The sequence below is a fragment of the Rhinolophus ferrumequinum genome, chromosome 4 (genome assembly GCF_004115265.2).
Source record: "Rhinolophus ferrumequinum isolate MPI-CBG mRhiFer1 chromosome 4, mRhiFer1_v1.p, whole genome shotgun sequence".
Lineage (NCBI taxonomy): Eukaryota > Metazoa > Chordata > Mammalia > Chiroptera > Rhinolophidae > Rhinolophus > Rhinolophus ferrumequinum.
Genome location: NC_046287.1, coordinates 44,181,325 through 44,203,475, shown reverse-complemented (window position 1 = coordinate 44,203,475; position 22,151 = coordinate 44,181,325). Strand labels below are relative to the sequence as shown.

The 22,151-nt window shown below is 46.4% G+C and overlaps 1 protein-coding gene across 1 annotated transcript in view; it reads left to right on the top strand.

Moving 5' to 3' along the window:
- STK24 (serine/threonine kinase 24) overlaps positions 1-22,151 on the top strand; it is a 102,779-nt gene that overhangs the window by 76,299 nt on the left and 4,329 nt on the right. The window contains exons 3-10 of the mRNA XM_033104461.1: positions 1,321-1,377; positions 6,493-6,601; positions 6,907-7,064; positions 13,620-13,805; positions 15,796-15,941; positions 17,754-17,883; positions 18,902-18,970; positions 21,775-21,911. Coding sequence (XP_032960352.1) covers positions 1,321-1,377; positions 6,493-6,601; positions 6,907-7,064; positions 13,620-13,805; positions 15,796-15,941; positions 17,754-17,883; positions 18,902-18,970; positions 21,775-21,911 — 992 coding nt within the window. The remainder of the gene's footprint in view (positions 1-1,320; positions 1,378-6,492; positions 6,602-6,906; positions 7,065-13,619; positions 13,806-15,795; positions 15,942-17,753; positions 17,884-18,901; positions 18,971-21,774; positions 21,912-22,151) is intronic.

Here is a 22,151-nt window from a genome sequence, read left to right as displayed (position 1 = left end):
AGGAAGGCGACGCCTTCTATGGCCAAGAGGGTGGTGTGCCATCTGGAGGCTCGAGTCTCCCAGGCAGACTGCACCTCCCGTTCCTATCTCCTCATGGGCCTCCCGAAGCTGAGCTTTCACACGTATAAACGGCTCCGTTACCCCTCTGGGCATTCTGGCTGATGCAGTACCCTGCTCACTGCGCCATGTGTCATGCAGGGGCTCAGCTCCCGCTCCCAGCACAAGAACGCAGGATATGGCCAGGCCAAAAAGGAACACCAACAGAGCCATAGATAGGGGAGTCATACCGCTATATTCTCGCTGGCGGCTGGGTTGGAGACACAGGAAGCAGGAGCCACACGATCTGCAGCCTGCCGTCCGCTTCTCTGCCAACCATCCCCTTGCTAGCTGCAATCCGCGCTTGTTAGCTCAGCCACAGCAGTTATATCAGTGGCCAATGGCTAACCGGTTACAGCTGATGGCCAACTAGTCACAGCTGATGGCCACCTACCACTCGAGCCAGCACCTTTCCACATGAGGCCGAGAGCCTGGAAACTGCTCTCTGGGGCTCTGTTCCCACATATGTGTCACTTACTACCTTTCAGGGGAGTAGCACTTTGGCATTTGTGTTTAAAAAGAGGAGTCTGGAAGTCATGGGGGTTGAGTGGCTTCATGAGAGACAAGGGGAAAAGACAGAGTCACCAAAGGTACCTCAGACCTTTGGAGAGGACACACATGCTTAGGTAAGCAGGGGCCTCCTTCCCTGGAAAGCTCCCTGAAGACAGAGCGGTAGACTTTGGGGTGTCTGGAATTGGCTGTGTTTCTCTGAAACTCTTGGTAGCTGGCCATCCCCTTGGGAGCATTGCCCTTCCCTCTGCTTACAGGGACAGAGGGTCAGTCCCTGCACCTCAGAGCTGCAGGCTGCAGCTGTGTGCTCTGGGCGTCTCATGGCTGACACCCAGGATGGGACTTATGTGGCTGCTGCTGGCCTTGACTGGCTTTGGGGACTGGTTCTCAAACCCTGCTGTGCTGGTGTGTCACTGACAGGTTGTTTAGAATGGACCCTGCCACCCGGGTCCCCTCTTCAGAGATTGTGGTTCAGTAGGTCTGGAACACACCGCCCAGAAGAGTGACGCAGGGGCCATGGCCAGACTGCGAAAGCCCCTTGTACATGTGTAGGTTTCCTCACGGGACTCACCTGGACACACTTTGTCAATTGTATGTATGTATTTATAAGGTTTTCCAGTTTTTAAAATAGTGAAAAATACCCTTAGGTTACTAGAATTGTTTTCTGGTTTTGCATGTTTTTAAAATGATTTCCCCCTCTTTTGTTTTTTGTAGGATACTAAGTTGTGGATAATAATGGAATACCTTGGTGGAGGCTCTGCGCTAGATCTAGTAAGTGTCACACTGGAGGCCTAACACACATGGAAGCTGTGCTCAGTGAAGCCTGGTTTTGAAGATAATTCTGTGCTCATCCTTTTCTGTGTCTCTCTTCTAAGTTCCATGAAAAATGAACCAAACTATTTCTTACAATACATGTTTTCGCTTCTGATATATTACTGAAAATTGTGGGTCTACTTTTGAAACCACTTTTGTTGTTTCTTGGGAAACCAATGAATTCATTAATAAAAGCCACAAAGGATTTTGCCTGGCATTATCTTACCTACGAACAGTTTGTTTTCCAAAACTAGTTTTAACTTTTGTAGAGCTGAGACCCCATCACTGTTTCATATTTCAGAAGGTAACTTAGCTTCCAAAACATGCAGATAATATTTTAATTTATAATTAGTTAGAATTTTTAAAAATTCAAATTTGCCTTCAGGAGTAAGAGACAGGCAGTGTGTGATGGTTGCAGTACAGTGTCACCCATCAGAGCGGTGGTCAGGCCATGCAGTGCGTTTACGGTGAAGCTGGACTGTCCCCCGTGGCTGGACTCCCTCCTGGCCTCGACCTACTGCGTTACTCGTGTGTGCCCCCGTCTGCCACATGAGATAGTGGAAGCTAGATATAGAACGACCTCAGAGTCAGCCCGCATCGTGCTTCTCGTGGTAAAACATAGTTATATGTTACGGCCTCTGATGAGATGCTCAGAAATCACCAGTGAATCATAGGCGTTGCTTAAGTGTCTTTGAAGCACAGTATATGAAAAATAAGTTCTTAAAAGAACTCACACAGTTGTTTAGCACTTGACATCTTGTCTCCACTGTGGCCACGCAGTGAAATTAATGTAATCAGCCATCTTTCCCTACCCATCCCTACCTAAGCTGGGCTTTTGGGTGAGTGATTTCCAAGACAGGCCTAACCCATCATTTTCGTGTTAGAGGGTGGGTCCTGCCTGATAGAAAGTTGTCAGGATGATGGGTCTGCAGTTTTCACTGCTCTCTGACTGGGAGCTGAAAGAAGCCTGTTTTTCAGTGGTTATATTCTACATAGCTTTTATTCATTAAAGAAAGAAGTAACCCATGATTTACAGATTTGTTTCTCACAGTAATAGTAGCAATTGTTAGATTTTTGGAAAGGTAAGCCTCTAAAACTGTATCTCTAAAAGGCTTATGTGCCCAATTTAAAAAAATCGTGTTACGTTATACACCACAAGAGCAATTGGTCAAAATGATGTTCAAAGGAAATTTCAAGACAAAAATGGATGTGGTATAAACAGCTATATTAACATAGGAAAAGCCACAGGACAGCTGGATAAATTTTATGACTTGCTTTGCTTCTTTTCCACAAATACACACATTACACAAAGAACTTTTTATCGTTGTTTTTACTCTTTTGGGAAATAGTACAGGAATGTAGAAAATGATCTCATTTTGTATAATTAGATTTCTTATTATCTTAAGTGAATTTCATTTGTGTCAAATTCAAAGTTGTTTGTGGCGACTCTTTTTTCCAACATTGAGACCTGCAGAGCAGTAATTCTAGTCTCTAAATGCTTTAATTTATTCAGTCTTAATGCCACAGTCATTTAATTTATTTAGTGGTAACTTTCTTTAGAGCTTTGAATTGAAATTTGTGAAATTTTAGACATTGCAGTTGGAAGAACTATACAACTCTCCACTTTAAAAAAAGTCGCATAATATGAGAGTCCCAGCAAACCGCCATCCACCTTACACGTCAGTGGCCTTGGTGACAAGAACAGGCATCCTTTTTATGATGTCCCTGGTCATCTCATTTTAATCGATGAGGAAACAGAAACACTCAGAGGTTAGGTGTCCTCGCTACAAAATAGAGCAGGACTTTGGACCTCCTGTGACCAGGTGCAAAGCTGTGGCCTTACCTGACCCCAAGTTGCCCTTCCCTCCCTCTGACTTTATTGTGTCTTTCTCCATCTCTTACCCCCTTCTGTTGGCCTGTCCTCAACTCTGAAAGAAGAGGATACACTTTAATAATGGAATAGAAGAATTATTTTCTGTATGTTGAAAACTATTAGTATTATTCTGAGAGGGTCTATTATATGTTTATAACAGACTTTAAAAAACAGAGAATTGTCACATAAAAATTTGATACCACGTAGAGATGTTTGACAAACTTAAAAATATATCTACAACGTGTTTTTTAAAAATGAGATGGCATGTTCATTAAAGTTTAGGTCAAGCTGCTGTTGTAGTGGCTGCAAACAGTGTCTCATACAAAATAGACACTTATTTCTCTCCTACATGTGTGGTCCGTGGGCTCTAGTTCACATAGTTGTCAGGGCCCTGCCCTGGTGGGTAGCTGTGCCATCTGTAACCCGTGGCTTCCCATGGTCTTCAGTCATTGCCCTTGCTGGTTGCCAGTGTTTCAAGGCCAAGACCAGAAAAGGGGCATGTGTCACTTCTGCTCATATCCCACTGCCGAAAACTTAGTCACATCGACAAAGGTGCTGCTGCAGAGCCTGGCATATGTGGCCTCTTGTTGGGTGGCCATGTGCTTGATTAATAGTCTCTATTGCAGAGGAAGAAGGAGAGGACAGACTTGGGAGAGGGAATTAGAAATCACCCAGAGATGATGAGATGCAGCCTAAATTTTTTTTTCCTGGGAGTCTTTCATAAAGCTTATTTGAAGATTCCAGTTGTCTTAATGATAGAGACCACCATGTCTGTACTGCTTAGAAATGGCAGCGGTGAAGAATGCTAGTATATGACTCCGAGAACTTAGCTCAGCCTGGTCTTAACCACTACTGAGGCTCTCTGGTGTAGACAGCAACTGAATACCTTTTGTAGTGAATTTCGACACCAAGGGCAACCCCGCACCCCCACCCGGAGTAAATAGAGAACCTCTCTTACTTCCCTTCCCCCCATGGCACGTAAATCACTGATGGTTGGTGTTTAGGCTAAATGTCAAAGGGCATAACCGTACACATATTAATCACAGAGCCAGCTCTCAGCGATCCAGCGGAAGAGTCTTCAGTTAGTTTTTCTCAGGGCTTTTTAAACATCTCCCCTTGGCTAATGACACCAGTCTGCTCTGCTCTTTCTTTCCAGAGACTTGGTAATAGAAGGAGGAGGTGGTTAAGCCTAAGTCTAGCCGAATGTTACTGGTTATCTGCTTGGGTAAAAACCTGCTGGAGGAGGCAGTGGAACGTGTGCTCTGTGATATGAATTTGAACAACGGGATTAATGCTTTGCATTCTGGTGTTTGAAGAAGAGCAAATACGCCAGTGTCTCTGCCCTCCTCCCTCGTCCCTCCAGGTTATGAGAAAAATGCCTTTTCCTCACTTTGAGTATTAAAATTTCTACTTGCTATGAACACTTAAAAACAGATGTGGAAAAGTAGATAGGATTTCCAGATTATGCTCTTTGGAATAGTAGTTTTGATATGTGTTTCTTAAAAATAAGACACTTGGTCAGATTATTGGGAAAAATTAGGTTCTGTGGAACGAAGTGTGCGGCATGTCCCCTTGTTTGAGGTAATTTTGGATAGTATATGTTAATTAGAATTTGGGATACTTTCTGGCAGGCTAGTTGACCCAAGCAGTATGCCTTTCCCTGAGCATACGCTACACCGTAAAACTCCAGTGAGCAGCACATTCTCTTACCCCTGTGTTGTGAAGGCGGGGAAGCTGAGGAGCTGCTTTGTCATGGGTGCGCCCTGCTGCCAGGCCACCCTGAGTCCCAGTGAGGCCAACAAGTTCGGAGAGGCAGCCCCCCGCTCCCTGTCACCCCCGACTTGGAGAGTAAGAACCTCCCTGCCTTTCCGCCAGGCTGTAGATTTCTGTGTAGATCAGGCTGTGCCGTGAGCTGAGGCGGCCCAGCTTGCTAAATGAACCCGAAAGCAGTGCCAGGCTCCAGTAAAGCTGCAGTGAAGCGCGGCCGGGTGTCTTGGTTGCCTCTGCCTTGGGCCCCATAAACAACTGTTGTCGCCATCTTCCCAGCGAAGGCCCTGAGAGAGAGAGAGACACACACACACACGAAGGACTGCCCTTCTAAGAACGTGTCCAAGCGCCAGTCAGAACGCTGCATTATAAAGAGCAGCTTAGTTCGTATTCCCTTTGGTTCAAAGCTCATCCATCTTTTTAAAACTTACTCGGTGAACGTCACAGGATCGTGCCTTCCTGTTGACTAAAGTGTGTGAATTTGGGCTGTGATGGCATCTACTGTCAAAGCTGAAAATGTAATACAAAGGATCATCATTCGGATGAAAAAGTAAATTGTTAGAATTCTGTGCCTCTCTCTCAGATGGTTTCATTATTAGTTCGTTAGGGAGCGTTCAGGGGTTTTGCTGAAGTTATTTATGTACTTATTAGTTGTTGAATTCCCTGCTCTGCAAGTGATGGTGAACTTAATCCAATTTGAACTAAGTTCTAGACCTGAAGTTTTTCCTTTTAAGATGGGGATATGTGACTTGACATTTCTACCTTACATCTTTATACAATTATAAGTATGAAGGAGTCAGTATGGATTCCTTTGAGTATCTCAGAATTTAAGTTTTCAGAGGCTATTATTACCTCATTTGGGATAATAAGTAATTTTTATTACGTGACACACACACATATATGTAAAATATGACAAAGAATCCAAAATCATTAGGAATGGAGTTCTTTCAGTTCTCTACCCCCAAGTTTTAAAATTTAGATTTAAAAAATTCTGGTGTAATGATAGCCTCAGAAAGCAGTGGGTTCCACTCCTTCGTTTTTGGACCACTTGTATTGATAACCATTACACATGTTAGAACAGAGCCGGGCTGCTTCGTGCCCTACTTAGCAAGTACTGTGAGTTTCCAGACTAAAACCTCTCACAGCTCAGGTGCAGGCACGGTGGGGCTGACCACGGGCTCCCTCATTGGCCTCCTTTGATTCTTAGCCAGTTTTGCTTCGTTTGGCAAAGTCATTTTCTCCTGTTCATCATTGTTGTTTTAGGGCACTGTAAATAGATTTTAATTATCTGGACAAAATGTCTGTTTTGGAGTAAAGAAGTTTTTAGATTTTAATTGTTCTTGTCCATTTAACTCTGGGTATTGACTCTGTTTTATCATCTCAAACTTCTCACAGTCATTTAAGTAACTTTAATACTTTTTTGTTGTTGTTAGTTAGAACCTGGCCCTTTAGATGAAACTCAGATTGCTACTATATTAAGAGAAATACTGAAAGGACTTGATTATTTGCATTCGGAGAAGAAAATACATAGAGATATTAAAGGTAAGAAAACATCTTGTTCTTATTCCTTTGAAATGCCCAAGGCAGGTAGGAGCGTGCTGTACAGTTAGTTATTCAACTGTGCTTCTCTTCTCAAGGGGAGTTGTCCCGTGTGAATGTGTGGAGCCTCTTCACCATGCCTGGGGGTGGGTTGGCTTTGGGGGGTGTCTAACCAAAAGCGTACCCTGGTGCCTGTTCTTGGTGAGCACGTGATATTGCTGGGGAGAGAATGTACTCGTTCCCAAAATGATAATGGACAGAACAATACAGCAAATGATATCAGGAGGTGTCTTGGTTTTATTTTGCAGCTGCCAACGTTCTGCTCTCCGAACACGGAGAGGTGAAGCTGGCTGACTTTGGAGTGGCAGGCCAACTGACAGATACCCAGATAAAAAGGAATACCTTTGTGGGCACCCCTTTCTGGATGGCCCCTGAAGTCATTAAACAGTCAGCCTATGACTCAAAGGTAAGGGCTGATGCCTCACGATCTGGAGAGTTCTCCCCTTAGAGCTTTTCCAGTTGAAGTGAAGGTTGCTGCCTTCAAGTAGGTCAGAAAGGTAGCTCTCGGGCCTTGATTCAAAACAGGATTCTTCTCTGTCTCCTGCTGTATCATTTAATACCCTTTATTTATCCAGTCCACAGTTAATGAGTGTTTTCTTTTTTAGCTTAAACAGTGTGTGCTTGGTGGGGGCGGGGAACACTGAGAAGGAGCGTGTGTGAAAGTGGGTGCGGAGCGGGCGGAGGATCACGGCGGCAGCCAAGGTCGCCCTGTTGACACTTGCAGGCAGAGGCATCCAGTAGAGATGTGGTGGGGTGTGGGTCCCCAGAGGGGTCAGGAGGTGTCTGTACAGGTGGTGGTTGAAGCTTGGACAGAAGTCTGAATGATTAAATACCCCACAAGAGAAATGGAAAGCCCACAAACATGTAAGACCAGAATCTGGAAAGAATAATGCTGTTAGTGATTGCTACAGATTCTTCCTGTTACTATTTTTAGTTCTCAATTAGGATCGTTCATTCTCAGAGGCTCCTTATGAGCGTGAGGCAAAATCATAATTCCTTTTTCCAACTTCTTTTACCTGTCATATGCTATACTCTCCCAATTTTTCCTGTGTTCTTTTTTCCCTGTTGCCCTTCAACTTTCTTAAACTTTTTAGTATAGACTCAGAAACCTAGGGGCCCTGCCGCTCTGGTTTAATTCCCATCTCCCACACGCTGCTTCCTCGGTAGCCTGTACCCAGTAAAATCTCCACAGAAATGACTTTTCTGAACCAGGATTTCTAGGCAAACAAATATTAACTCAGATGCATTTACATATCAGACATGGTTTCTTCTCTTTAAATGGAAATCTTTGCAGTAATTGGGAAACTTGACGTTGTGAGCCATCGGCTATTGTACAGTGTTGACGTGGTGCTGAAGTTGCAGATGTTGGGTTTCTGCAGCGCGAGGTAGACCTGGCTGTGTCACTGCTGAGTTGTCGTGGTGGCCATGACCTCAGAGGCATGCTGCTTCAAGAATGGTCTTGGCTTCCCCAGACCTTTCCCCTGCCCGTCTTTCCCCCGGTGCAGGGCCTTTCTGGCTGTTTGCCGAAGGCAGTCTCTGAGCAGCAGAGATCTGACTGCATCGTAAAGTTTTGTCACCATTTTTCCTAGAGTCTTTGTCAAGGTCAACATATACTCTTATCTGATCAGTAGGTGTTGCAGTTTTCTTTTTAGGTGATTAAACTGTGGCACCTTGAAGTCACAGGGAATGCACACTTGGTGTGGGAGCTCGAGAAACTCACATTTTCCTCAAAGCTTTAATTACCTTTTCCTCTGGCTTATGTCAAAAGCTAAATCTTTCATTTACTTGTGTCATTCCCAATGACTATTTTTTTGGTTTTACTTATTTTAAAAATTTTTTTCAGTTTTCGAATGACTCTTTATTGGAAGCCATGTGTGAAAATATATTTATGTGGAATTTGCTTCCCAGGTTTGTGGAACCAGGAGGTGTGAAAAGTGCAGCTCAGGTTAATGTCTGTGTCTGAATTTTGAGGCTTACCGGAAGTAGGGTTCCGGAGGCTGGGGTCTTAGGGATAATGTCACGCGTGTACATGCACACACACAGACACACACACACACTTTCACATCCGCATTAGTTGTGACTCTGAGCTAGCAGCTCTAGTTATGAGCAGTGCCTGACAAAAGGCCTGTTTCCGAGGTTGCTTTGTGGAATATCCTTCCAGTGACTTACTCAGCTTCTTTCCGATTCCGCCTTCCATTCTTCCTTGCATATAGTTCTGCACATTTTCCCCACTGGCGTCTGCATTACAGGTAAAGCGTTGGACAGCTGTGGGGCAGCACGGTTCTGTTGCTGTTGTTAGCAGCGCGTGCTCCCATCTGTTTCACCTTCAGGCACGCACACTGATTCTCAAAGGAAGGTCGTGCTGGGAAAGGAGAAGGAGTGCACCGGCCTCGTTAGCCTCTTCATCTCACTGAGCTAAGGGGAATATATACATAGCTTTATGTGGGGGTCTAGAGCCTTGTTTAACACAACAACCTCTTGAACCAGTATCTTTGACCCTTGTCCTTTGTCCGGGCTTCTTAGGCGTTCTGAATGTGTTTGCCCATACAGGGCGTTTGTGTCAATCTCAGTTCTTAACCTAACTGAGTTGTGATGGACCATGTTCCTTATGAACCTCTGTCATCATCATCATCGTGATTTAGGGGAGCTTGGTTTAAGGAACCCCCAAACTTTGGAGATGGTGCCAAGGAGATGACTCTGCTTTCCCACAAAGAAGCCTCTGCGTTCAATGCTAGAGCAAGGTCTTGGGCTGCAGAACTCTCATCGATTTCCCCCTTTCTTTCTGTGGTTATTATGATGGTGTCAGCAAGTGGAGCGGATTTGACTAAGGACTTTGCCTATTTCATGTCCCTTTCTCTGTATCATTCATTCAGTCTTCACTATAGTTATGACCGGTACAGTGTTAAGTAATTTACATCTTCAGTGAGTGATTGTAGTACTGGGTGTCACGTACTCTAACGGATATGTGGGGAGTGCAGGGGTGCTGAGTGAGGGACATCAGAAGGAGCTGGGCAAGGAGTCACAGACATAGGGCTTTTCAGCCCTTTGAAGGGACTGGACAGGATGGGAAGGGAAGGGAAGGGTGGGGAGAGGAGGTGGAAGGGGAGGAAGGGGAAGGGGAGGAAGGGGAAGGAAGCGAAGGGGATGGGAGGGAAGGGTGAGGAGGGGTGGGGGAGGGGAGGAAAGGGAAAGGGAGGAAGGAAGGGAAGTGAAGGGGAGGGGGCAGGAAGAGGGAGGGGGAGGGAAGGGAAATTTGTATTTGGATTGTATTAATAGATGGTAAAGAGTGGGGGAGGAGATGGGGCCAGAGAAAGTGACTAACTTGTTAGGTGAAATGACATCCTGTAGACACGAAGAGTACAGTGTCAGTATTTGCTTGTAAATTATTCTTCCTGTTTTTGGTCTCAAAAGTAGTACATGCTCTTTAATCTGGAAAATATAGAAAAAAAACAATGAGATGAAAAGAAAAATATCTGTAGACCTACCCCCTAAGCACATGCTGAATGATATTTTGGTGTCCAGGCATTTCTGAAATAACCATTTGCCATCTAACCATGGTGAAAAATGGAAATAGGTGATGTATTGATGGAAAACCATAAAATTGTTACAGATGAGAGAAAACGCGTGGTATTAGCCCATTGGTTGCTGGAATCTGCACAGTTAGCCCATCCGATGCAGTGGAGACCAGCCCTTCCTGTCCTGATGCTGAGCCCACTGGCCTCCCCTGGTACCTATTCAGCATCAGGAATTAACCTGCTGGAATGAGCCTTGGAGGTGGCGGAAGGGTGTGAATGGGAAAAGCATCCAACCGGAGACTAACAACAGGCTTTTTTTAGCATGTAGTAAATGAAGGGGCCTTTTTGGATCCACCATGTAGTGCTATTTAGTGCAAATGATTTTTATACCTCTGGATGCTGCTTATAAATGTGTTCCTAGATACCGCATCTAATTAAGTAAGTAGTTTATATAAAGTCCATTTTGAGCTGTTTTGTTTTGACTAGTTACTCCTTCCAGAATATTTTCTATATGTAATTTTTTTATATCACTTAAATTCTATTCTGTCTGCAGACTTGTAGCCAGCTTACTTATACTTAACGTGGTATTCTGAGGATGTAGAATGTTCTATATTAGTAGCACCCGACTCCACTCCCCCACCCCCACTGGAAAAGCGTCCTTGATCGTCAGAAACAAGTACCTCTGTGTGACCACGTAGGTGCATGCTGCCTAGAACTGTCCACACAGGAATAAATCTGCGTCCAAAGAAATGTCTGCAGTACACAGTACTTGCCCCTCATAAGTTTTAACTTGAGCTTATATTAAAAACCACTGTTTGTTTTCTCTTAATATCTAATTTCATGTCTTTCATGGTAGTAAAATGGGTCTCTTCTTATACCTGAATTTTAATTGCTTTGGAAAATGACTGCCCTCCCCCCACAGAACTTTTATGTTAAAACGCAGACACATGTCGTAAATCCGATGCCATATTTCTCAGACATAGTCGTAGGCAAACTCAATTATATTTGTGATTCTTTATCAACATCATTGTTGAGTATGTGGTATTTTAGTAAGTTAATGTGCTGTAGCAACTGTATCGTTTTTCTGGGGTATAACATAAGTAATGCTGCTATTGAATATTTTTGGCAACATAATACTATTTTCTAAATCTAAAATGTATTTATTTAGGATGGATTCCTAGAAGTGGAATTAATTGGTTTTAACAACTTTGGATATTTTTATGCCTTTTGATACATGATGCCAAATGCTTGCCATTTATTTAAGTGCCAGTCAGGGTTTCCAAATGAGTCGCGAGGAGGTTAGACGTGTGCAGAGGGCGCCTGCAGGCAGGAAGACACTTGGGACCCCTTATAGAAGTTCCAGGGAGAGAAGTACGCCATAGCAGGAGGGCTAGAGGGGGACACAGGGCGCCGAGAGCTCAAGAGTCACATAACTGGCACCTGGTTGGTTTAGGAGAATCCAAAGAAAAGTTCCCAAGAGGCCGGGGGGACCCTCGGGTTCTTGGCTGTGATGCCTGGGACGCTGGCACATGTTTTGTCTCGACAAGGCTCTGCTGGCGACACTCCCAGGGGAAGCAGGGGAGCGTTGCCTGTGCCTCTTCTCTGAAGACCTCAGAGATGCATAATGGGAGGCTCAGGGAAGGCTCTTTCCTTGGTCAACTTTAGTTGGTCCATCCGGGCAGGTGGAAGCAGGTGCCAGGTGCTCAGAGTCGTGCTGGCTGTCTGCTCACTGTCTGGCCTGGAGCCCGATAGCAAAGCCTCCGACTGCTAAGGGACATGAGTGCCAGCACATCCCATGACAGACTGCCAGCAGACACCATCGTCAGCCTGCGCCTTGTGGTTAGGGAGTGTGTTTCAGTGGCAGTGGGCCGCGTACGGGGGTGGAGGTCCATCCAGCGGAGGTCATCTGAACGAAGCTCCTGTATCTGTACGGCCAGGAGGCAGATTGGTGGCGAGCAGCCGGCTTTGCAAACGGCTGCAGCTCTAATGAAGTCCAAGAGGACTGGAGTAGGCAGACAGATGTGGGTGGAATCATACAGACTTCAGAAAGGAACCTGTTGGGTGAAGCACCGCTGCCATCCTGGAGTCACAGTCGGTCCTCTTCGTACCTGTACCCACACTCACGTCCTCCTGCCACTGCCACCGTTACAGGGGCTCACCACCGGTGGGCTCCTGGGTACCCATTTTCCTCCTCCTCCTGTGGGGGACTGTAGAACAAGTCACGTTTCTGCTGAATTTTAAACTAACACACATGTAAAATAAAGCGGAGTCCCAGTTGCAGATGGAAGGAAAAGAGACCTATCACTCCTAACACTGGTTCATGTAGACGGATCTCCTTAGTAGGCCTTAGTACAGAGAGTTGAGAACAAGGCTTGCTGACAGTTCTTCCCGCCTCCCTGAGAACAGAAGGAAATCAGGTGTGGGGCCTCAGTCCCCCGACTGCCGGGGCGATGGTGACTGTTTCTCATGCTCGCTAGGATCGCAGCAAATGAGTCCTCTCCGGTTGTTCCAGGGGGAGAGTGTCTGCTGTGAACTGAGTTGCTTAGAGTTAGGACGTGTAGGTCATGCACAGTGACGAGAACAGAAAAGCTGCAGTGGACTGAGTGCGGTAGAGGCTTGGCCCTCTACCGCCAGCCTGTTTCCTTGCGGGCCTGTGTGGTCCTGCTTCCTTTTTTTCAGCTTTTGTCTTTGCTGGGGATTGGTATCAGCTGCTGAGAAAGCCTTGGTAACTAATTCCTCCAGGACTGCCTGCCTGCTCTTTCCATTTATATCGCACAGTCAGGGAGTTTATTCATCCACCTGACTGACCGGCCAGGCGAGGCCACAAGTGTGTGCTGCGCAGGACGGGGTCGGGCAGCTGGACCCCCTACATGGTGCCCCCTGATTCCTGCCAACAGTGAATCTGACCAAGTAGATCTAACCACCCTGTCGTTACTCCCATTTTACAGACGAGAGAACGAGGCTCACAGGTTAGGTATGTTGTCTAATGTCACAAGACTTGGGTTATGGAGCTAGCATTTAAACCTGTCTCTGAGACCAGGCTGGCCATTTTCCACCTCAGAGCATTAGTTCTCAGCATTGCTTGGCTCGTAAACACACCTCCACCACCCAGATCTGCCCTCTCTGCTCACCTCTGATTACCTGTCGCTGTTGACTGACTCAGGGACTTCAGTTAACATTGAATGTGTTTTACTTCCAACAGTAAGCGGAAGAGAAATAATTATAAAAGCCATCTTTAGTACAGAGGTAGGAAATGTTTTGTATATTAAATTTTCTCCCGTGCGTTGCCCATTTTGACATTAAACCAAAAGCTTACCTTTTTTATTTTCAGTTACAAATAATGTTTTCAACACTTTAGAAGTACATTGAGATGTATTATTTCTTTTAAGAAATTTATTTACTTGAATTAGTCTTGGTGTGTCTCTAAAGATGCTTTTTTGTTGCAGGCAGACATCTGGTCCCTGGGCATAACAGCTATAGAGCTTGCGAAAGGGGAGCCACCTCATTCTGAGCTGCACCCCATGAAAGTTTTATTCCTCATTCCAAAGAACAACCCCCCGACGCTGGAAGGAAACTACAGCAAACCCCTCAAGGAATTTGTTGAGGCCTGTTTGAATAAGGAGCCAAGCTTTGTAAGTTTTACGAGATCAGAACGGGCTGGCATCTCTTCATGTGTGGCCTGACTTGGTCTAGACAGGTCTTACGGGGATTTCTTTAATCACTATTGGCAGCTGTCTTCACAGTCTCATTTTTTTCCCTCTTCTTTTTGTAAATAGGCAGATTGATTTCTCTGCATTGCAAATAATGTTTTTACTGTTACTTTAAAAATTATTTTTCTTTCAGATTTTCTACGGTCTCATACCTCATGGAGCTTGAAGACTATTCTCCTTAATGTTACATGTGGAATCATAAGTTTTTAATATTTATAGTGAGGAGGTCAGGCTGTGAACTATTAGCTGTTTTTAGTAATCCCAAAGTCTGGCCAGAAAAATAATGGCTAAATATGTCTTTAAAGTAAATGTTTTCATTTTCTTTTTGGCATGTGTTTGGAAAGAAAAGGCAAATAAAATATAAATGAACCACCCACTTTGCAAACGCCCCCCCCTTCTCCTTTCTTTTATGTTTAATTGACTCTGGAAGAGCCGTGTATGTAGCAGTAATGATTACATAGCTTTAGCCTAATTTTCTCTCTGAATTAAGGCAATCCTTTGAAAGTTATTGGTGTATTTCGGTGGTGTGTATAGCTACATACGTCCTTGTTTTATGTATGAATTTTCCTGGCAGGGTTCGCTGAAGGCTATAGTAAATCCTCCCTTTTATGAACTCTTATCAAAAAATGGGTGATGAGTTTTACAAGAGCACCATGGTTTTTAATGCCAGTTTGGGGAGAGGAGTTAAGTAGGGAGTGCAGTGTTGTCTGAGAACCTGTGGGAGACAGAGCACATCAGGCATCAGGAGCTGTGGGCTGCTGGCTGCGTGGCCACCATGCGCTGAACTCCGTATCATGATGTTACTTCCTAGTCACAAGGCACCTGCCCTGAAGAAGATACACCCATACGCGTGCACGTGTTCCCATTAAAAATATATTTCTAGTATCGGCTTACTTGCCCAGTGTACACATCTCCACCCCTACCCTGACCCCAGATGCACTGAGGAGAAGGATGAGAAGCTGAGAATATGAGCACTTCTGAGGTTCTTGGAGTTTCACAGTCACGTGGACAGGGAGCGAGAAATACCAGAGGTGGCCCGGGTTTTTCACAAGCTTGAATTTGAGAAGTATGTCTGGCTGGCCCTTGTTAATAAAGCTTTAGTAATTTGGAAGAAGTGGGAACTCAGTCCAGCTCACGTTATTTGTGTGTTCCTGCACCCCCGCACCCCCCATGGGGGCTTCATTCAGCTTTCTTGGGAGGCATGGTCCCTGTAATTGGGTTTGTCAACCTCAAGGGCAAAACAGTTGGCCAAGTTCAAAGCATACTCTCTGGCTGTGGTCATGCTAAGCCCAAGGCCTGGATAAAGTTGGCAAGGAAGGAAGCAGACCTGGGAGACCAGCCTTTCTAAATTGGGAGGGCTGGATGACTAAGAACTCGTGTACTCTTTCAGCATCCAAGAAAGAATATCTCTTGACATCCTTTCTAGTTTCTTACAGATGGGTCCTAATTAACATTTTTCTTATTTTGGGGGCTGGAGCCAGACATTAATATAGAAAGTTAACAAGGTAACAAAGAACATTTTCTCTCTTGCCAGCATTTGTAATAAAATGTTTCATAAAAACTAGAAAGTACATTCTAGCTTTTTTGAATGATCTCTGAAATTCTCTGGAGCATTTTCTATATAAATGAGTTTTCCTGGGGGAAGTTCTCTTGGCTTTTATTGGATGGTTCCCGTTAGATACTAAATGGTGTGTCTATACTATTCATAGAGTCTACCCCAGGTGCTGAATGACTGACTACTCTTTGAATAAGTCTTAAGGGAAAAGAACTTTGAAGTAGAATTTGATCTTTACGTATTAGTGTGGTTGTGTGACAGTTTGAGGCAGAAGTCTGACCTTCGGGGTAGAGTCGAGTAGAATGTAGGGACTTCATCTCATGCCTTTTCTGTTTTCTTTGGTGGTTTATTTTCCAGAGGCCCACTGCTAAGGAGTTACTGAAGCACAAGTTTATAATACGCAATGCGAAGAAAACATCCTACTTGACCGAGCTTATTGACAGGTACAAGAGGTGGAAGGCCGAACAGAGCCATGAAGACTCCAGCTCTGAAGACTCTGACACGTATGTCTGCACCGCCTGAGTCTTGTTGAGTGTGTGTGAGCTGGGAGGGGTGCACGCGAGCCTTGCACTGTGCCTGAGCCACACAGTATGTGAGGTTTGGCCTGTGTTCTAGTCTCTTTGCAGTGGGCTTTGGGCCCCTCCCCGCCCCTCCTTTTTAACAAAGATAATCCAGGTTGATGGTGCTCCTAGTGTTAGAGTATGGAATTATTTGGGAGTCTTAGCCTCTTTTGTTGCCAGTTGAGTTTTGCTGAGTAAAGTCTTATGTGATAAAACTGTATGAACTGAACTGAACTTGGTTTCTTTTTCCTTTGTTATACTTCCTGCTCTTAAAATACTGATCAGATGAAACTGCTTTAAATATATTTTACAGATGATACAAATGTTTGTTTTTGTAATTCTGTGTTTTGTTCTGGTGGCTACTTGGCATTGTAAAAGCTCTGTATCAGGAAGTTTCGTACCACAAACTGGTGTCAAGTTCAGCACGGAGGAATTCTGTTAGCTAACGAGATGAGTTAAGCCTCGGAGCCATTTCAGTACAGAGGGGTAGCGAAAGCTCGACAGGCGGCTCTGACATGCACGAAGGGAAACCAGGCTGTGTGAATCTGAAATTTTGGGGATGAAATCCAAGTGTTTTTTCAAGGTCCTCAGATGATTCCATCGTAAAGCCAAGAGTGAGAACCATTGACTCGGAATTTGTTGAGGTCGTGACCCTGAGAAATTAGGTGTTAGCAGTGGGGATGAAAAGATGGAGGAGTCCCGATGCGGCCGTGGATTTGGGTGAAGGAGGTTGAGACAGTCCCGGCTTCCTCCATGGGCGGTGCCATTGACGCGATGATGTTGGAGAAGAAGCTGACCTGGGGAGGTCGGGTACAGGAAGCTGCGTGTGGTGTGGGACGTGACTGCATAGCTGAGTGTCCAGATTACAGCGGCATAAAGCTTGAGAGTTCAGGAGAGATGTGTAGGCAGAGGACATGGACTTAGAGTCACCACTCTGGAAATGGTCCCTGGCGCCGTGAGAACGAATGGTGTCACTCAAGACTGAATCTTCAGAGTGAGAAGGGCCTGAGGCCTAGGACCAAATCCTAGGAAACAGCAGCATAAAGGATGAACCGGAGAACATCATGGTCGGAGGAATTTGGGAGGAGTGCAGCCCCAGGAGTCCGGAGAGTCTAGAAGACGAGGGGGTGATCAGCACGATCATTTGTTGCTGAGGGTTCAGGCAGGACAAGAAGTGACGAGAAACTCCCTCGTCTGATGGTGTGCGAGGATTGGTAGCCTTGGCCAGAGCCGTCGCAGGGGCAGGGGTGAGTTTTAGAGTGAGTGAGAGGTAAGAAATGGAGGCAGTGAGTACATGCAACACTGCAGAAATGGGGCGGAGAGACTGGCTGTCGCCAGAAGGGAGGCAGTGTTGACTGAGTTAAAAGGAATGCATGTTGAATGTTTGGGGGGAAGGAGCCTAAGGGGAGAAAAATCCCAGAGAGAGGGCCTGTCAGTGAGTAGAGGGCTGTTCTGTAGGAGAAGAGATGCTGTTTCCATTGGAGGAGGTGGGGGGGGTGGTCTGTCTGCTCTGTGAGTCGTCTTCTGACAGCCCGGGAGGGACTGGAGGCGGATGCGATTGGTGAGCAGTGGAGAAGGTTGGGAGTGGGTGTGAGGCAGAGAGGAGCTGTGCCTGGTAGGCGGGCAGTGCGCAGTGCTCGGTCGGGGTTGGAGAAGATGGAGACTGAGAGGCTGCCAGTGGCCTCCTCCGGGAGGTCGTGGGCCTGCAGAGCCGGCACGTGCACTCACGGAGTTCTCCTGCTTTTCTGTGTTAAGGGAAACGGATACGGACGGCCAGGCATCTGGAGGCAGCGACTCTGGGGACTGGATCTTCACGATCCGAGAGAAAGATCCAAAGAGTCTTGAGAATGGAGCTCTTCAGCCATCGGATTTAGAAAGAAATAAGGTAACGTTGGCTCTGACTACAGTGACTAACACTTACCAGTCAGCAGCGTTTTTCAGTCATGTTTCTGCAAAGCCTGCTGGTAATGGACGACATGGTCCCTCAAGGCAGCCTGGTTTGGAGTTTTGCTGTCAGTGAATCAGCAGAGCAAGGGAGTCTGTTCCGTCGGATCGCTCAGAGTCAGACCTACGGTGCTCGTTTCTGCTCGCTGTGGGCCCGCTGTCCTGTGTGGAGGCAGCATGTCCTGGCACTGGGACATGCGAGGGGTGGGATTCGTTGGTTGTGGGGCGTGGGGTGAGGTGTCCTGCATGAAACGGCTTTCTAGCTCTCTTGACCGGATGATTCCTCTTGGCATATAGGGTTATTCATAAAGCATTCTAGAATTTTGGGATTAAGTTTTATTTAAAGATCTTAAAAACAAATGTATATAAAATTTAATTTTGATTAGTTGAACTCATGCCTGTTTGTAAGTTGATGAAAGCTGTATTTTTAGGATCTTTCGAAAGCACAGTGGTGTAGTTTCTCTCAGGCAGTGTGGACCAGTGGCTGTCCCTGGTGATCCTACAAGCCCTGCTTTGATAAGCGGATGGGAGTCATTACCTGTTCACATAGAGGCTGCAAAAGTGAAAAATAGGCCACTGTTGTACGGCAGCCACTTGCAGTAGCCAGCTCTGATCTGATTTCCGTTTCCAGGGTTTCATTAGTAAAGTCTCCTACACGGACACTCGGCGGTGCCGTTCAGCATCGCCTGCAGCCGCACGAAGCCTCGTCCTGGGCCTCTAGTACCTTTCCCTGTGGACTCCAAACACTGTAGTTTTGCCCCTACGTGGGTTTTTCATGTCACTACTAATGGAATTTTGTTCTCTAGTGAAGAACAAACAGTAAGACCGTCTTATTCAGATTTTATAGTGAACAGAGAACATTGCAGACTTTATGCTTGCACAGCACATATCTGAAGTTTATTGAATTACTGCAAATGTGAGTATTAAATATTTCTAATTATCTTTTTTCCTTCCCCAAGATGAAAGACATCCCAAAGAGGCCTTTCTCTCAGTGTTTATCGACAATTATTTCTCCTCTATTTGCAGAGGTAAGATACTCAGTTGATTTTTGGGGGGAGGTGAGAGGGGAAGCAGAGGCGAGCAGGACGTTCCTTCCTTCTGCGACAGTGTTGCCAGTAGGATGGGGGGTTCGAGCAGCAGGAGACGGTGCCCTGTGCTCCCCTGGGAGGCCTCCCTGTTGCTGCCTTGGGGTACAGGTGGACGTCAGCGACCCAGCCCAAGTCCATACATTGCCAGGGCGATTTTTACCTTCAGTTGTGCTGCTTTCTACAAAATCTGTTTGGGTACAGCCGGCGTCAGACAAATTTATGACAATGTAAAAGGTAGATTTTTATTTTAAAGGGAACATGAATTCCCCGGAGCCCTCATGTTTCCCACTGAGCCCCCAGATTCACCTGGATCCTTACTCAGTATCCAGAGTAGTCAGCTCACCCGGCAGGGCCACCCATGCCCAGGGTGGGTGGGTGGCCCATTTCCGTGCCTTGTTCTCTCACCGCATCTTGTGCCGTCTTTCCCTGTCTCTTCTCAGGGGAGCCCCCTCCACCACCCCACACATACTTCCTGTAGAAGTCTATATGCAGACTGCATTTTGAGATGTTTTAAGAATAGGTTTTGTAAGAATGAAGATTATTCTTCATCTGGTTAGTAGCTGATTGATGAAAAGTTGGAAATCTCCCCTTTTCTCTCATTTTTTGGTGCCTTGTGCCCCCTTCCTGGCTCAGGCGGCCTTTAAGGTAATTCAGAATGAGTTATGCCAGTCAGTGCCTTCTGTTTGTGTGGTGACCCAGTGTTGTCCAGGGAAGCTGTGTTGGGAGCCCCTCAGACTCGAGGTGGGAGGGAGGGCCACACACACAGGCTCATCCCTGCACCCCACTTGGCCCGAACCTTGGGCACAAAGGGCCTTTCCCTCGGCAGGGCCGCGGGGGCTGCAGGCCAGCCTCTGTGCTGCTCCCTCTTCCCAGCCCTCTCCCAGCGCAGCGTCTGCCTTCACAAGCTCTCCTTAGGACCCTGCCCTCCCACCCGGGAGAGCGGAGTCCAGCTAGACGGCTGTGGCCGGGGCCTGAGGTGCAGGGTTGGGACCCCTGTACTCGCTGGTTTCAGGTTGACGGCTACATGGCACAGGGCAGGTAGAGGCCCCTTCTGTGTCGCTTTCTGGCTCCAGCCTTGGCCCGTTTTTCTGGGTGCTTTTGCTCTTCCTAGGATGTCCAGAAGACCGCATTGTGCTCTTCGTATGTTTGGGAGATTGGTCCTTCAGGTTTTTTAGGTGCTCCCTTTCCTGTGACCCTGCCGTTGCCACTCCACTAGCTCAGTCAGGCAGTTAGGGCAGATGGCATAGATTTTCTCATGTGTCTGAAGCTATTTGATATTTTTGGGGGCACATAAGGAAACTTTCCTGAAATCATTCAGAATTAATGAATTAATCATAAATATAATGTTTTCCTTTTTTCCCCAGCTAATCTAAAGGCAAATTCACAGGCAGCTTTTCTTATATGTTTTTATTATTAATACTTGATAATGTCACATTTAAAATGTGTTGTTCTATATAATACTCATAAAATTCGGTATGTAATGGTCGTTATCCCTGCATCTGAAGGACAAACCGAGGCAGGACATATCCTAACGTCACGCAGTGTGTCCCCAGGTGGCTTACTCATGTCAAAGGTGGATAGAGCCCGTCGAGCCACGGCTTTGGGGCAGAGGAACTTTCTCCTAGGATCATGGGGCGGGATGGGCAGTGGAAGAACGTAACTGGAGGAAATGACAGGGACACAGAGTGGTGGCTTTCAGGTCACTCACTCAGGACTTGTAAATACTGTTGTATTTAGCCGTTCCATGATTGGAGTCCTAGACAGACAAGTGGCTGTCTCTAGGTTGGCTATGTCACAGTCTGTGATAAGAGGGAACATAGGAACAACCACTCCCAGAAGTGCTGAAGACTCCAACCCCCCCGGCCCCACCCGGCCCAGGCCTTCCCAGTTCTTCTGTGTGTCTCCTTAGCAGGGAGAAGCCATTGTTTTTAGAATGAGACCAATGCTGTGAATGCCAGCATTGAAAAGTCAAAGCTGTTTCATAGACTGTTTCTTAAAGATGAAATTGAGTGGGGGTCCCCTGATGAGGAGGCCGTGTCTGTTCCCAATGCCACTGCCGCCTGGAGCCAGCTCTGAAAGGCCGTCAGCCCTGCTGCGTCTTGCCTCGGGCAGCGCCCCTTTCCTGTGGCACGCTTAGGTTGCATCCCAGAGACTCAGTTGACCTTAAAATAAAGGAAGTGCCTGAAGACACTTGTGATTACTTGTGGGAGCAGAGGCGCCAAGGGGGACATTGCAGAGTCCCAGAATTTAGGACTGCCACTTATTCACACGAAATAGAGTATTTTGACAAAATAGTACCAGAAGGGCAGTCTGTGAACCTCTAAGAACCAAACCATTAACAGTGATAAGCTTTAGGTTAGATTGCAGCTGTAGTGTGGAAACTAGTGCTGAGTAATTTTGAAGTTGCTCTTCTGTTATAAGATTAAGGTTGTAATGGGGGAAAAAAAAGGGCACAAGGGCCATGATCAGATTTTGCAGAGGTGCACAGCAAGCTAGCTGTCTCCGTTCACTCCAGGGAAGGTAGTGGCTTAGGTCCAGGGCCCTTGCTGTCCGCATACAGTGTCCTCAGCATTCAAAAAAGCTGTTCCTTGAGAGGAACAGGCGGCCCAGGGGCTGAGCCAAAGCTGCTGCCAGGACTCAGCTGGGTGGAGCAGTGACGGTCCACATGTGTGTTACTTTCTGAAGTAGGTGCTCAGTGGTTCCTGTGCTCGTGTGTGTCATGCTGTTCATGTTTGTGTTTGAAGTTGAAGGAGAAGAGCCAGGCGTGTGGAGGTAACCTGGAGTCCATAGAAGAACTGCGAGGCGCCATCTACCTGGCAGAAGAGGCGTGCCCCGGGATCTCGGACACCATGGTGGCCCAGCTCGTACAGCGGCTGCAGAGGTAAGGGCTGCCTCCGGGGAGGAGGGCCCCCTGCAGGTCACACACGTTTGTCCTGTGGCTTTCTTAGGCTGGATGTGGGAACGCCTTCAAATAGACTGCTTGTCTGTCCTCCACTTCGCAGTTTGGTGCTTTTTCCTAGTCTGTTCCTATTACCTTCTTCTGAATTAGAGAAATCAATATGAAAGAATGATAGGAATCTGGAAACGACTGGGAAGGACTACAGAGCTTTGTGCGGTTGTA